General features: G+C 44.6%; 2 protein-coding genes across 2 annotated transcripts in view; both read right to left on the minus strand.

Annotated features, from left to right (window-relative positions):
* The window catches only part of LOC119187253 (AP-5 complex subunit beta-1), a 94,454-nt gene extending 85,897 nt beyond the window's left edge, over positions 1 to 8,557 (minus strand). Inside the window, exons 1-7 of the mRNA XM_075881845.1 lie at positions 8,302 to 8,557; positions 8,103 to 8,194; positions 7,908 to 8,031; positions 7,699 to 7,824; positions 4,861 to 4,977; positions 4,190 to 4,330; positions 758 to 832 (exon numbers count right to left, since the gene is read on the minus strand). Of these exons, the coding sequence (XP_075737960.1) occupies positions 758 to 832; positions 4,190 to 4,330; positions 4,861 to 4,977; positions 7,699 to 7,824; positions 7,908 to 8,031; positions 8,103 to 8,194; positions 8,302 to 8,412 (786 nt within the window). The 5' untranslated portion in view covers positions 8,413 to 8,557. The remainder of the gene's footprint in view (positions 1 to 757; positions 833 to 4,189; positions 4,331 to 4,860; positions 4,978 to 7,698; positions 7,825 to 7,907; positions 8,032 to 8,102; positions 8,195 to 8,301) is intronic.
* A 6,133-nt stretch (positions 8,558 to 14,690) lies between these two features.
* LOC142777437 (uncharacterized) lies at positions 14,691 to 15,536 on the minus strand. The gene is made up of 2 exons (XM_075881847.1): positions 15,170 to 15,536; positions 14,691 to 15,022 (listed from the first exon to the last, which is right to left on the minus strand). The coding sequence occupies exons 1-2, from the start codon at positions 15,455 to 15,457 to the stop codon at positions 14,936 to 14,938; spliced, it is 375 nt and encodes a 124-aa protein (XP_075737962.1). The 5' UTR covers positions 15,458 to 15,536; the 3' UTR covers positions 14,691 to 14,935.
* Positions 15,537 to 16,592: the final 1,056 nt, after the last annotated feature.

The following is a 16,592-nucleotide window of genomic DNA, read 5'->3' on the forward strand; positions in this document are numbered from 1 at the left end:
CACATACAATAGTTCAAATATTATGATGAATGAAAAAATACACATGCTTCTGTTGTCTTAGAGAAATTCTCATTGACTCCACAATTTTGTATGCACCTCTAATGCAAGCTCCCTGCCTCAGCTTTCTCAGATTCAGCGGCCTGAGCACACAGCAAGCCACCTTGGCTCTAGCCATGATGAGAAAAAGAACAGTTTTCTTCAGTTTTTCGATTTTCATATGAAAAGACTTGTGCTTCCTCGTTGAACAGGCCTACATGACATTGGTTGGACTGTTCCTTAAAGCCTGTCTACAATGCAAAAAAAAGCCTTTTATCGTGAACAAATATATGTGAACACTTTTAAACAGTGTATCGAGCATAAGTGTAGATAGCTGGGCCAATTGGTATGGATCCACGGTAGCAAGAAGCATGAAAACAGAAGACACGCACAAAAGAAGAAAAGAGGGGAACAGGTGCTTATTCCCGTCATTTTCTCCTGTGTGCCTGTCTTTGTTTATTGGTGCTGCTTGCTACTATGAGTCGAGCATATTGCAAATGTGAACAATTTTGGCTAGAATCAGATGTGCCTGCATCACTGCTATTGTAACCAAGTCGAACCGTTTCTATAGTATTGCCGCTAATTGCAGCTATGCACGTGGCTATGCACGCAATATGCTCCCTAAACAGCACCTTACAGGTTCCATTGCGTAATCAAATCAACAGGCTGAGTAAGGCAGCCTTTGAAATATGCACCACCAGAACTCTCAACAGGCACCTACCTGCATAGTTAGCATCAACTGCACCAAGGGCAGTTCATAGCATAAGGAAAACTGAGTGCAGCACAGTTTCAGCAACTGAAAGAAGGAAGAGAGGATCCTTAAATGAACCACACAGCAATAGCAAAATTGCTTTTCGTGTAGACAACCAACTACCACATGCATCACGAGTTTGTGTGGGCTGCCACAATCATTGCAAGTGCCCTCTCCTGGCATTCTTTTTCAATGCAAAGAGGGAAAATACTTCCATGGTAGTACAAACCTGCCAAAGCACTGTGTTTTTGGGGGGAATTATAGGAGCACCGAGGGAGCCTTCACTGAAAAGGGTTGTCTGCACGATACTCATGTGGATGCAGTTTCATGTGTCCACATAGCCAGCTATGTTTACACAAAAATCATTCTGGGTGCGGTCTCACTAAGCACTCTTTGAAACCAAAACTGTGATTTGGTGCTACACAACATTATCCAAAAAAATTAGCCACCATGCACTTGAGGCCACGAGTCATTAACTGCTAATTGAAACATAAAAAATTAGATATAAAATTTTTTTTTGGGTGTCAGCGCTTTCCAAGGGGGAGGTGCGCAAATAGAGAACTCTTTCTTACGCTCGAGGCACAGTCACAAAACTTTTTTTGTTGTTCAGGAACAGAACTTTTTTCACTGGAATGAAACTAGACCAAAAAAAAAATTATCATGGCAGCTGGCATGAACGAAGAAAGAAGCTGAGTGGGCCACCCTTTTTCTCCAATTTTTTTCTCTCTTTCTCTCCGTTCCTGGTACCCATTTATGGTGCCTCTTGCTTTCTATTTCTTTCTCTTTTTGTTCCTCTTTCTCTCTCTTCTTATGTCTCTTTCTTTCACTTTGTTTCTATCAGTTTTTCTTTCAGAGTTGCTGTTTTTTTCCATCTTTTTTTATTTCTTCTTTTTCCTTTTTCTTCGTTGATTTTCCTATTTTTCTCTCTTTTTCTATCACTTCCCTTTCTCTTTTTCACGTGCTCCACATCCCCGAGCAGAGTTTTCATTAACGCTCGCACAGGCTGCTATACTCGGTAGTGGGGGCAGCCCAATTCCTGTTGCACATGTACCCACCTGTTGTCCACGGGCACCACAGTTTTTACAGCCAGCTTAAACAGCTTCAGTGTTAGAAACACTTCGTTGACCCCCTGCTGTCCACATTCATGTGCTACAGAAGGTAGACATAAAAACGTTGCAGAAAGTCAAGGAGAGTTTCTTTGGGGACTTAAGATTACAGAATGGTATTTTGAAGCAAACGGGCAATGTCCTTTTTCTACTCTATATTTTTCACCTCAAGACCCAGAACTAAGAGCAATCGCTCAAATTAATGCACAATATACTCAAGTATTACGGCTAGCACAGGATACCACGGCACTACAATGAGCTTATGAAACTCGTTAAGGCCATCGCAACGGTGGGAACTCCTTCCAGCATTTTGAAGAAACCATTGGATCAGGCAAAATTTGCTTTTGGAGCAGCTACCTCTGTGTTTGGAGCACGCATGGGCTTTCCATGACACAAAAAGAGGAGGCGAATTTGACTTAAATTTAGTTTATTATTCCTTCAGTTTAAATAATCATTTATACAGAAACAACAAGCCCACAAAATAATCACAAAAAATTAACAAAGGTAGGATTATGTACAGAAGCAGTGACATAAGATAGCGAAGGATATTGCCCCAACGAGCTAGCTGCAACATGAAGTTCGTAGAAGCGCGTTCACACACACACATGCAGACACATTTAAAGCTCGTTACAGTAAAACCTCGTTAATACGTACATACATGCCAAAAACCTGCCGAGAACACGACTACTACACAATAAACATAGTATGCATTGACCACTGAATACATAAGCGTGTGCAGGATTCCCCTTCAGAATGTTTGTTGCCCCCCCCCCCCCCATGTTGATGCATGGGGCTGACTGCACTTCCCTTTTGCCCCAGCCCCCTTCCCCCCTGTGCAAACGCCAATGACTACTTGCCAATTTGCATTTCTTTACGTGTGCCGTCACCGCTAAAGAAGAAATGAATACAGTGCCTAGCAAATATTTCCTAAAGTGTCCACCGAGAAACCATTTCTTCCTTTTTGCCAATGTTCAGAAATTATTGGCATTCTCGCACAACCATCCGATGGCACACGGTGGCGACACCAAAACTTTTCGAATATTTCCAATACGCAGCCAAAGCAGCGAGTGACATAGCGACGAAACAGACATAATTGGCTATCGGCGACAAATGTGTACCCTCTGCTACTCAGCGAAAACTGACAGTTTTCGCTAAAAGCCTCAACGTAAACTGACAGCATTTCGAAACTACTGTGGAGTCCGGGATACGCAGCGACTGGCATAGAGACGAAACAAACATGAATGCCTGTCCGCGATAAATGTGTACCGCGATCTGCTACTTAGCGAAAACAGACAGCTTTTTTGAGACGCGGTACAGTCGCAGGGAGCCGATCGTCTACTGGTTAGTTGCGTGCAGCATTTCGCCTACTTGGCGCACACACCGTATCGAGCCGCTTGCGCCTACTCTCCTTTATACCTTGCACAGATGCAGTGAGAAGCTTGTTGCCTTAACCTGACGATGCAAGCTTTCGTCAAGCGATGCTATAGCAGTCTTAGCAGCAGGCGGAGGCGTGTTTGGGTTTTCGCCTCATGATAGCGTGTGCTACACTTGCTGTCTCGGTGCCCGCAATCCACAATGCTCAACTCTTCAACACCGAGCTGCTTTCGTTTCTGCAAAGCAGTGTATGCTGAGCATGGTCCTGCACAACCATTCAGACGGCAGCGATCGACGCCTCAGATAGTCGCCGCCTATTAAAAGCGTGCAGTAGGCTTAAAGTGGCCCTAAACCGCACACGTAGGCTTTTTGTTGGCGATAAGCCATACTGACGCGTTTTTTGGTAACAATTACTTCATTCTTTACCCATGGTTGCCAGAAAGGCAGCACTGCATTCGCGCGGAAATTGCAATAATTGATCAGCCGATTCAGTGCTTTTGCCGCAGCGCACGTGTACAAGATGGCGACCATCACATAATATCCGCTCATGACGCACGCTGTCAACATTACTTTCTGTTCCAAAACCACCTTTTGGCACAACAATGGGGCAAATTAGACAAAAAAAGGCAATTTTGGAGCAATATGGCACAGCAATTTCCAGTCGGCGCAGGTTTCCCACCACTGCGCAAATGCAGCAGCACAAATACAATAGTGGAAATGTACAAAATCGCGACCTTCACATCATATCTGCTCCAGATGCATGCTGTAAGCATTACTTCCAGTTCGAAAACCACCTTGTGGCGCAACAATGGTGCGTATTCGACAAAAAAAAAAAAAAAAAAGACACTTTAGAAGTTGTATGGCACAGCTATTTCCAGTTGGCGCATGTTTCCCACCACTGCAATCAGATAAGAAAACTTACTGCTGGTGGCAGAAAACCCCCAAAGTTTGCCAGTAGCGACTGCATCACTGCTGCTGCTGCCAGAGGAGTCATGAGATGCATGGATCCTAGTAATGATGACACTTCATGTAAACTTCTTGCTGGTTCATCAGAGCCATTTCCCTGCCAATGATAGAGATAAAGCGACAAAAGATGCACGATGTCAGTTCAACAAAAAATACATATTCAGGTCATCCCACATAACTTGAGCCATGATGTAAAAAATGAAGGGCACGTCAGACACAAATTGAATCAAATGCATACTGAATTGAACGAAGAGCTACACATACGTTGCTGTCACATATTAACAAAGTTTTTTTTCTTTTTTTTTTTTCAGGTTCCCTTCCCAGATGAATATGATTCTATGTTTTAGTTTCTTTTCTGAATTTACATGTCGACACTTGTTGCCCTAATTTCTGCCATCTTCATCAGTTTTGTCATTCCTGCATTTGTTCTTTGATATACAGCTGAACAACTGAAGTTACTGCTGTGTGTCAGCAAACCTGTCAATTTGACTTTCTCTAAACTCCTTGCCATTTCTTTCAAAGTGACATTTTTTTTCAGCCAGCAAAAGAAGAGTTTTACACGTGTTCACTCTGGTCCTGAAGAGTTATGTTACACCCAGCAGAGTGCAGGTGCAAAGACAACATTACCGTTGGTGTGGTAGGAGTTGTCCCAACTGCCAGAACCAGTGCCAATGCTTGGCATGCCCAACTGTTGTCTTTTCCAAATGTACCCCAAAGCTGCTCCATGTGCTTTGCTAGAAAGCCCTAGGGCAAAGAGGAAAAGTTTGCATATAGTGAAATGGTGCTTTTGTGTATTACGCAGAAATAGCCCTGGAGCTAATTAATGGCTCAATAATTTGTCTGAGTAGTTTATCGTAAATAAACTAGAATTAAGTACCAAGAAAATTAAATATCTAATTTTCCACTCCAGAAATTAGTAAATCAAGAATGATGTACACTTTAAATTCCGTGGCGAGATTATTGAGTGTGGAAGAATGCATGAATTTCTTGGTGTTTTTTTTTTTTTTTTAAAGAAAACTTCAGCTGGTCCCTTCATGCTGATAACCTTACAAGAGGCATCTCCCCTTCAATAGGTATGATAAGTAGAGTAAAAAGATTTTGCCATGGTGGTTAAAAAAAGTCAGCTACATTAAGCACCAATTTATTCTTATTTACAATACTGTCTCCTTATATGAAGAATAATAATAAAAATAAATATTATTAGGCTGTATATGCGACAAAAACTTTTTTTGCAAGTTATTGAAAATGTGCCTTCACAAGTCACTCCACGCCACTTTTCAAAAATATACTAACAATGCAACACACACTTGAAAAGAGGATAAGCATTGCAATATTTCAGAAAATAAAGTTATGACATATTACTTTCATCAACAATTTTTGTGGAAAAGACACCCTAAACTAAGGCAACCATGTATGACAAAGGTTTTTCACAGACTAACTCTGGCATGCAAAAACTATCTTATGTAGTCATCACCCTACCATCATAAATATGGTACAAGAAATGATGTGCAGGACTTGCTTGAAAAAAAGGTAGCTGCATACTTTCTATTAGTTCAGAAATATTTATCTTTTTTTTTCTGTCTTTATATTCTTGTTGTTCTTTTATGTGCCTGTATTATATTCGTATAATCGTATGTATTACCAAATATGTATAGTATATGTAATCATGTGCATGTACTAATTTTTTCTCATGTAATGGCCTCTGTTGTTTGAATTAGGTGTGTCTAGAAAGGGGTGTGACAGGCATTCATGCCTTTCTGTCCCCCTCCTAGACTGGACAAATGTACAGTGTAAATTTTTATGAAAGACAACAGGCAAGCACGTGGCCTGCGTTCTGTCGCAGCTGCCTACAGCACCATCAACAGACAAAGAAAGTGCATCCACTTTTCGAGTCATCTGTTAGCAAAAGAAACAACAAGTCATGACCATTGGACAAGCACTGCTGAATTGTGCTCCCTTTCTGGCCTCACAACCGGCGATGCCGCCAAAAGCAGATGTGCTTTCTTTATCTGCTGTCTGATCGTGTTGTAGGCAGCCCCAGCAGGACGCAGGCCACGCACTCGTGCGTTCCCTTTCATAAAAATTGATACTGTACATTTTGTTTTGTTATTTGTCGCTGTCTGAAATAAATATGAATATTAAAACAAGGCAGTTCACGACTATGTTATGACTAGTGGTTATGTAACCACTCCTGCAAGGGCCGAGTGAGCCTGGAGTATAATCAAATAAAAAAAATGTATAGCAAGAAATGTAGACCAAGAAATAGATGAACACATATAATACTTCCCAGCAGGAAATGACCTGAACTGCGCTATTTCGCCTATTCACTGCATGTTCAAAGTCGCAGCAGGGGACATAATGTCGCCTTGATGACAACTTCAACGATGCTGTGGAATTTACATAGTGTGTCAAAGTAGCAACACAGCTTAAGTGAATATACACCAACACCCAGTAAGACAAGGTTACAAAGCACCACAATTGAAAAAAAAAAAAAAGTAAACATGACTGACAGGAGCGTGTGGATTTGTGCCCCCATATATATTTTGAGTGCTCTACAAAAAACTACTAAGGTGACAACTTTGGCTGCAGTGTTATCCAATGCCTGAATGACAAACTATGAGACAAATGAGGAGGGTCGAAATTGCATGTCAAGTTGTTGCAGCTAAATTCAAACGTATGCATGAAGGAAAGAAACATGAGCACAGTGCTGACTTTTTTTTACTTCGTGCGTAGGTTTAAATTTACTTGCAAACATTCGACATGCAGGATCCCAGACTAACGCAGATTCAAATCAATATCAGCATTTACCCAAAATGATGTGCTGACGCCACACCTCGACAAGTGTTTTGGAAAATAGTAGACCATAGTGCATATCTTAAGCATTATGATAACGCTTGTTTAGAAAAAGTGAATCTGTAGAGCAGCCGTCATTTTTATGAAAGGGAACACGCAAGCACATGACAGATCACCTTCTAGCACACATGTGGCACGCCGCAGTGGCAAAATCTGAAAATATAGGGAGAGAAAGCTGCAATGTCTTCTGCTGCCTACACTCCCATGAGGTATGTGTCTATTATACGCTTTCTTCTTGAGATCCATCTCTGTTGGGACATTTCAGCGAATAATTACTGCTTTTGATAAGAACTGTCGCTGTCCCAGCTTCGTCTACCTAACAGCATAAAGTGCTAAAAAAAAGAAGGAAAAACTGTAAGAATAGGTGAAAGGCACCACAGTTCACTTCTATGTTTACATTTTGCCCCTGCACCACGCTACATGCGCGGTACTAGGCTGATTGCGTGTTTCCTTTCGTACATTTAATGAAGACGCATGTTTTTTTGTTTTTTTTTTTAAGAAAATGCCAGAAGTCAATTATGTGCAGTAATGAAATTGCACTGTTTTTCTCAATACGAGTGTTCTTGTCTCCCGAATTCAATTATGGCCCAATAGAGAGTACCGACTATTTACCGGATGAAAAATCTCTATTTCTCTGAGACAGCTGCAGCCAGCAGCTCGAACCAAGGGATGGTTTCGCTTCACTTGGACAACATTCTCCACAAGAAGTTCCACCAATTCATAGAGCCGAGTGTCATTCTGAAAAGTAAATAACAGAAAAGAACGAAAGATTATATGTGTGCCGCGCAAAACAAAAACTCTAATTACAGCGCCTTACTTACTGCAGACTGCTGAGAAAGCATGATGGTCGTCATGGTGATTAAAGTCTGGCTTTGAACATTATACCTAGTCGTTCGTCTCACAGCACCATATGCACTTTTAAGCGACTCTACGGCATCGTAGGCTCTGGAAAATGACGTGCAGGGCTTGAATTATAACGCAGAACCAAGCTATGTCAAATTAACAACAGCGCTTACGTTTTTTCTGAGTGATAGCTGCTCCCGGCCTCCTGGAGCATCAACAGCAGTGCGAGTTGACTGCTTTCATCCTGGCGATCGTCCACAAGGACCTTAAATAGCAAGAAAGACCATGCAGCGTCGAATGGCACTTCCGTCCAAAATTAAGAACGCTGTCTGGTCTTGGGTTCGATGACAGTGCGTTAAATGCAACGCCTACCTTGACGACGTCCGAGTAGTGAAGTCCAACAGAGACCGCTTCATTGCCGGGGTCAGCATACAACTCTTGGCGAAGCCTCACCAGATTTGCAAAGCACTCTTGCTGACCCATGGCAACAGGAACCAGTGACTATAATTATAGTCGAGCGACTAGCCATGCACAACCAGTTCAACCGCGGAGATTTCTACTATGGCTCCGCGCCGAGTTTCAACACATCAACAGCTGAGTGTAGTAGAATGAGAGAGTGGGTCCACTGGAGCAGGCGGAGAGCGGTGCAAATGAAGCAAAAAGCGCTGAAAACTTGTATTGGCGCTGCAGTCGCAGCGCAGTTTTTGTATTCTAGTAGAGTGTACTAAAACTTTTGAGTGGCGCGACCGAAACGCTTTCCCCTTGCTTTCTCCATCCCCAACTTGTGGCGAAAGTAGCGGCGGCGCTGCCATCGCCCAATCTTCCCACTTGGTTTACTCGGCTGGCTCAGCGGCATGGCCGGCATCTCGGTTTTAGTCGCGAAATGACAAAGAAGTTGCGTCTAAACGATTGTTACGCGCCAGGTTGCACAACTGGATATCCGCGTGTGCAACAAAGTCGGAAGTTATCACTTTTTAAGGCCCCGAAAGACGAAGAACGACGACTTCTTTGGGAGGGGAACCTCCATCGACTTGACAAGCCGCTTGACGCCGATTGTGCTGTGTGCGAGTTACATTTCAAACCGCAATTCATTGTGAGAGACTACGTACATGTTATCAATGGTGTTCAAGTCCGAATTCCTAGGGGAGCGCCGACACTCGCCCCTGATGCAGTCCCGACGATCTTGCCCAACCTGCCTGCATATTTGACGCTCAAAACTCCGGCTGCACGGACCCAAGCAAAGCGGCGTCATCAGTGTGTGCCGGCTGAGAATGACAACAGAAAACAGCGACGCATTAGCACTCCTGCACAGCTTTTTGTGGATACCAACGGTGCAACTTCTGCAGATGGCGATGAAGCTGACGAGGCAAGCTCAAGTCCCTCGTCTGACGCAGTTGTCACTCTCGGTGACCTTCGTAGTCTTGTCTTACCATCAAAGTCATGGGCGCTGCACGAGTTTCCTGGATTTGCTGGCGTGTCGTACGTAGCGTGCTCACTGAATCCTAGCACTCGTGAACTTTGCATTCAACGAGCCGTATACTTCACCTGTGCAGACAATGGAATCGTGCAATGTGAAGCGTTCGTGCAAGAGAAACTAATCAGCAAGTCCAGTTTATATAGTAACTGTTCGAGAAGCCTCAGATGCTCTGCAGCTTGTTGCAAGCGTCCCACTCTGTTGTAGAGCAGCAGAAACTTCATTTTTGCCACCATCGGACCTTACCCACGGTCTACACGCGCAAATGAAGTCAAGATGAGAAATCTTCTACAGTGTCAAAAGCGCACAGAAGCACCTAAAATTGAGTAGGCTATAAATCGCTACAGTGGCGTAAAAAGGATGTCATTTTTCGTGCATATTTTCTTACACTCTTAATTTGTTGACGGTACACCAAGAAGAAAAACAATTTTTCCTAGAAGAGGCTTGTAAGCGAGAGAACGTGCAAATAATGACGCGAAATCTCAAAACAAATCTTTGATCTTCAATCTTTTTGTATTAAACCTGTGATGGTAAATTTAGCAGCATTAGGTATCGCGGTGCATAATTCATCGATCTAAGCCAATTCATTGTTGCACTTCAGTGTCCCTTCAAACGATCTTTCGACCATACCATCTTTTTTTTTAAATGCATTTTGGAAAGACAACCTTAACTCTGTCATTGTTTGCTTTGCTTTATGTTATATTTTGTTTCCTGGCTCTATATATTACGTTTTTTACAATTTACCTAATTGCAAATGTATTGTTTTATAAATATGTAAACCTTGCATTTTTATGTTATCAATTATGATTAACATTAGTTACGACTCTGCTTTGCAGTGTTGTTGCGTTTTTTTAACTCTCAAAATCTTCCACTACTATGTTTCACCTAAGACATTCTTTTGCAGTATTACGTATTTGCATTTCTGTGGGTCCTACAACAATGAATCTATTCCCATATATTAAAACCAAAGGAATGTTTGGAAAAACTCTGCTGTTCTTCAAATATTATCAATAAAGCCTACTTTTTTGTCGTGTGTGCACGCAGCCACAAGCAATGAGCCTTTTATTTGAGTCCAGCTTTGGTGTTTTACGTGGAATGGACCAAGAGTTCTTCGTTTTGTGTGCACCATATTCCTTTTTTTTTTGGGGGGGGGGGGGCGCTTTCGGTGTGTGCCGGCCTCGCGTACCGGCCAGCTGGTTTCTCGTCTAAAATGTGTACACTTTAAAAATTAAAAAAAAAAAACGCGCTCGTTATGCTGTACAATGTGCTATGCTGCTTCGGGCTGCAGTGCGGGCCTCAGCAACTTCAATAACAATAATGTCAAATAACCTTTATTTGCGTGAAAAAGGGGAGCTATGTGAATAAGAAAAAAAAAGAGGGAGATCATCTTCACACTAGGCGCGACAGAGAGGTACCAACACGTACGCGGAACGCCTGCCAGCCATTCGCCCGGGTAGATTGGTCGACGCCAGCGCCACCGCATCATTCCACGCCGAAACGACCGCTCCCAGGCAGCTGCTCGCGCCACTTAAAAGCTTCTATACCCGGTGACAACTTTCTGTGGCAGCCAAGGAGGATATAAAAACTTGCTGGAGTGGAAGCGACGCCCGTCAGGTGACGCCAGCGGCAGCCATCTTGCCGGAGGCAGAAAGCGCGCTGCCGGTGTGTCGCCTCCACGCTTCGTTGCTGGTGCACGCTGTTCTCTTCAAAGTTTTCAATGAGTGCAAGTCTTGCCCTTGGATAATGGTTACCTCCTGCGTTGCCTACGGATGCACAAACAGGCTGAAGAAAGGTTGTGGCCTCACATTTCACCTGTAAGTGCATGAAATTTAGCGTGTTCTACTCGCGGTCATTTCAGCCGCATCGTAGTTGCTTTCAGGCCCGCGCATGAAAGAGCAGCAAAATGGCATTGTGTGTACGTGTGCCGCAGTTGATTGTCGTATATTTCTTGACAGGTTTCCAAAGAATGCAGAAGTTCGGAGTCTTTGGGAGCGGGCAGTTCGCCGTGAAGGGTGGCGCGCTAAGGATGGAGACCACCTGTGCTCTGTACATTTCACTCCTGAGTGCTTTGACCGCACTGGGTTAACGACGCGACTGCGGGTGGGAAGTGTGCCCACGTCGTTTCCAGCTTTTCCGCCTCATCTGCAGAAACCTGTGAGTATTACTGCCATCGTTGGACGAGAAGCGTAATGTTTAGCGTGCATAACGCTTGTGGCGTTACGGTCGCTACATAATACTTGTTCCACGAAATGTTGTTGCGGGTATACGTGGCATTGATTGCGTGCCGAGAATTGGCGGTACTGTGGAGGAGTAGCTGTAGTTTTAGCATATCGTTACCGTGTTTGCGTTACCGTTTACCGCATTACCGGACGCCGCCGGCAAAGGTGAAGTTACCGGTAATGGTAACTGCTTCACCTTCGCCTTAACTGGTGATCAAGATACATATTCATTTATTTATTTATTACTGCTGACCTGTTTACCAGGTCTTAAGCAGGAATGGGCATACAGCAATGTTTACTACAAAAACATTATTGACATCCACAGCATACTGACAGTGGTTACAATTCAATACTTAAAGGCACATCCGGCGAATGGAAAGTTATACCAGAGCGGGTGCATGTCCTTTTTGCTGGCATACAATGTCTCGTGCACGATTATGAAAAACCTTGTTACTTAATACATTTATTATTTCTTCAAAGAAAATGTGTAGCTTAATTGTACCCACATTATACGTGAGAGGTTTCATTTAGTTTTTGCGCTTGCTGCCTTTTTAGCTCGTCTGAGAAAACGTATGCTTTCAAACCCAGGTCAAACAGAAGCGTCCCGACCCCAAGTCTCGAGATTTCCTGGCCCCGCCTGGTCCTGAGTGTTCTGGGTTGTGCGACCTGCCTGGAGCTGAAAATTTTCCTGAAGACTCGCCAACCAAACAGTTCTACAAAGACAAGGTCCTTTCCTCACAAGAAGAGATAACCCAGTTGAAGAAGAAGGTCAAAACACTGCAACAAACTAAACGAAGGCTGGCCAAGAGAAATGAAACCACCCAAGAAATCATCAAAGAAATCAGAGAGCAAAAACTCTTGTCAGAAGAAGGCTCGCATGTGTTTTCATCTGTTTTCTCGGATGACATTCAGCAACTACTTTGCAGGGTGGGCAATGAGCAGAAGGGCAAGTACCCACCTGAGCTGCGAGCATTTGCACTGACTTTGCATTTTTACAGTCCAGCCGCGTACGAGTATGTACGATCCAAGTTAAACGAAGCCCTCCCATCTCAGCGAACACTAAGGGGCTGGTACAAGTCGATTCAAGGAGCTCCTGGCTTCACAGCCGAAGCATTTGCTTTCCTTGAGAAGTTTGCGGAAGCACGTGATGAAACCTTCTACTGCGCTCTCATTGTAGACGACATGGCCATCAGGAAACACGTAGAGCTAGTTGGAGATAAGGTAGTAGGGTATGTTGACTTCGGAACTGGGCTTGACGATGACGGTCTTCCTGAAGCTGCAAATGCGTGTGTCTTCATGATCGTTGGAATCAACGTCAGATTTAAGATGCCAGTTGGATACTTCTTAATAGACTCACTCACAGGAGCAGAGAGGGCCGAGCTGGCCAAACAGTGCATTGAGAAGCTTGCGTCGGTGAAGGCTGAAGTAGTCTCTCTCACATTTGACGGAGCCTCGTCGTATTTCACTATGGCCAGGTGTTTAGGTTCTCAACTTCGTGTTGACCGTGAGCAAATTTCTTCAAGCTTTGTGAACCCAGCTGACGATGCTAAGAATGTTTACATTATCCTAGATGCCTGCCACATGATTAAGCTTATTCGCAATTCCTTGGCGAACTTAAGCTACATTGTTGATGCTGAAGGAAAGCACATAAAATGGGCCTACATAGTGGCATTGGAGGCATTGCAGCGTTCCGAAGGGCTGCGGCTGGGCAACAAACTCACGAAAGTCCACGTGCAATGGGAAAAACAAAAGATGAAGGTGCGATATGCTGCGCAAGCATTGAGTTCCTCTGTGGCCGACGCCTTGGACTTCTGTGAAAATGTGCTGAAGCTACCCCAGTTCCGGGGCGCCAGTGCAACATCGAAGTTCGTGAGGGTCTTCGATCACCTGTTCGACCTTTTTAATTCTAGGAACCCTTTTACAAGGTCGTACAAGGCTCCTCTGCGGAAGCAGAATGAAGCCTGCTGGAAGCCATTCTTTGCCTACACCCAAGCGTATATAAAGGAATTGAGAGATCCGGCTGGGCGGCCAGTTTTAGAAGGCTTGAAAAAAACTGGTTTTGTGGGCTTCTTGATCTGCATAGCGAGCACTGAAAAAATGTTCGACGAGCTTGTTGGCCAGGGTAAGCTGAAGTACTTGTTGACGCACAAACTGAGCCAGGATCACGCTGAGAACTTCTTCGGATCTGTTCGTGGCCGAGGTGGGTATAACAACAACCGAACCGCTGCTCAGTTCATGGCAGCATACAAGCGTTTGCTGGTGCAAACAGAAGTGACGTCTTCTAGCTCGGGAAACTGCACCAAAGACATGGTTTCCATCCTGAATGCCACTACTGTTGTCGCCCAGGTAGACGCAACAAGCGCGCTCATAGACATGCGCAGGTCCTCGATCTTGGAGCCTCACGATGACCACGACTACACGCACCCTGAAAACCTTTCTGCCGTAGTTGTTGCGGTGGTGCCTTATATCGCAGGCTTCGTTGTACGCCAAGTGTGCAAGACAACAACATGCGAAGAGTGCATTGCAGCCCTGTACTCAGATGAGCTAGTTCCCCTAGTTGAGCAGAAAAACAGAGGTGGGCTTGTGTCCCCGTCCAAGGATGTCATTGGCTTGTGTGAAGCCGTTGAAAAGGGGCTGCGACGGCTACAGATTGAGTGTGGAACACTTCAAGCAGTTAACTCCCAGTCAAAGCATCTCGTTTTGGAAGTGCTACGACTGTCTGTAGAGGAAAACTGGTTTCAGAAGCTAGAGCAGCACATTCTTGACCTTGATCCCCTCGACAATCATATCTACAGCTTGTGCAAAAAAGTTGCGGAGCTGTATGTGAAAATCCGCATCGACCATATGACAAAAGAAGGAAACCGCGAGATCATCAAGGACAGGGTCAGGCCAGTTCTTTCAAGAATGATCATTTTCAAACATCAGTGAGTCTCCCCGCACTGCTTGTTTCCGCTATACTGTTCGCATATATCTTTAATGTTTGTGTGATTGTGTTTTTTCTGCCATTTTCGAGCTTCTCAAAGCGTTATCGTAGGCCATTTCGCCACCAAAAAGCAAAGAATAAATGCTTACAACCTGACACAACTGTTTTTATTGCTTTGAAGACGCGAGAAACTGCACCTGCTGCTTAGATAAGCGCGAGCGCAGCTGTACTCGGCTGTTTCTTGCCTCTGCCAAGATGGCCGCCGGCGGCTCGGCGCGGCTTCACCCCCTCCCATGGGTAAGCATAGGCGGCTTCCACTCCAGCAGGTTTTTATATCCTCCTTGGTGGCAGCACGGCCAAAACTACGTGGGATGAGCCTATGCACATGTGCTACTGCGCCAAGTAGTCAGACCGCTTCGACGGGTGTTTCGATTTCACCAGCGCAGTCCGCGTCGGCTCCCGTTTGCTTGCGTTTCGCTGCAGGAAACGCGAGTCGCATCTTTGTGAACTCGAGAGCAATTTTTAATATTGTGACGTGATTTACTGACGCGTGGACCCAGGTCGCTGGGTGAATGATACATTCAATTATTCATGTAATGGTTACACAACTCATCATGCACGTACCGTTTTCGGTGACTTCAGGGTTCCACTGTTAACGTCGAGCTTAATCCGGAAGACACCGCGCTCGCTAACACCAGTGAGCTCGCTGACTTTTCGACATGCGGCTCTCACAGACAGCTGCGGGTCGCTTTTCCTTACTTGCGCGCAAACGTTGTATGCCACCTTCTTGGCCTGTACGGACAGCTTTTGATTTGACAACGCCTGGTACGGCTGCGCAGCTGGTGGACTCGCGGCACGCGGCGGTGTTTCCTCCGTAAGCGACGTTGACGAGCTGTAACCGGCGGACGCCATCTTTGACAGTGAGGAATGCGGTGAGGTAAAAAGGCGATGGAAGCCAAAAAACCCCCAAAAAACCTGAGAGAGCGTGAAACGAAATTTTTGCTACTGCGCAACGTTTTTATTCACTAATTAAAAAATAAATCCCCGAAAAATGTAAGTGACGAATAGTAAAATCTTAGTTACCCAGAACAGTATACAAACGTTTTTGTTGAGGGACTACATGCTGTGGCGCCGTAAGACAAGCGTGCTTCGGCTCCGTAGCCTTGGCTGTGCTGCCACAGAAAGTTGTCGCGGGGTATAGTACATTCTAATTCTAGTTAGGCCGCGTCTGCTGCTACCGGGTGGCACGAACCTTTTGAGGGCCAAAACGTTCGGTTCACCCAATAGCCGCTTAAAATCGGCATGATTTGGCTGAAAATGTATGAATAGACGGCGACAGAATCGCCGTGTTGGACATTTTTTGGGGACGTTTAGGTGGTGGGAACGAAAGGTCTAAAGTTCCTCACTAACTTGTGAGGATTTTTACCGTGCGGTGGTTATTTATCCGTGGTCTTTGCTTGAGCGGGAGTTGTATGCATTCGCGAGAACCGCCTCTGCGCATGGATACATGGTCTCGTTCTGTAACACTGTCTATAAGCAATGTGGTAACGACTTGCCCGATCATGAACAGCGTGTGTTATGCTATTTGTGGATGTATGCCATACGTGTATGTCTGGTAAGTGCGTGTGTAGCATAAGGATCGATGTGTCGCTTGGGTGAAGTGTATGCTTGCGCCAAAACTTTCATTGAAGCTTCTTCTTGCGTAACTGCGTGAGACAGATACGAAATGCACAAGTTGGAAGCGATGGAATATTACCAGGCGTTCACACGACGTTATTTTCCAAGTGGCTTAAATATGCTGTCGCCGAATACGATAATCGGTTTTCTAAGCTATGTCTGTTCTTGTGGGTGTATACAAAGAAAAAAAAAGAAATAAAATTGAAGATATTCTGGGAGCACTATAAATATTCGGTCAAAATTGCCACCTTAAGCGTCTTCTTAAAATTAAACAGTGCCGCAAGGCAGTCGTGCCTTGCGGTGAAGTGCACGCTGTGTATTGCGGTAAAGCATACATATTGCGCGCGCTCGTGTGTAAATTGGAAATGTA

This window comes from Rhipicephalus microplus, chromosome X (assembly GCF_043290135.1).
Source record: "Rhipicephalus microplus isolate Deutch F79 chromosome X, USDA_Rmic, whole genome shotgun sequence".
In the NCBI taxonomy this organism is placed as follows: Eukaryota; Metazoa; Arthropoda; class Arachnida; order Ixodida; family Ixodidae; genus Rhipicephalus; species Rhipicephalus microplus.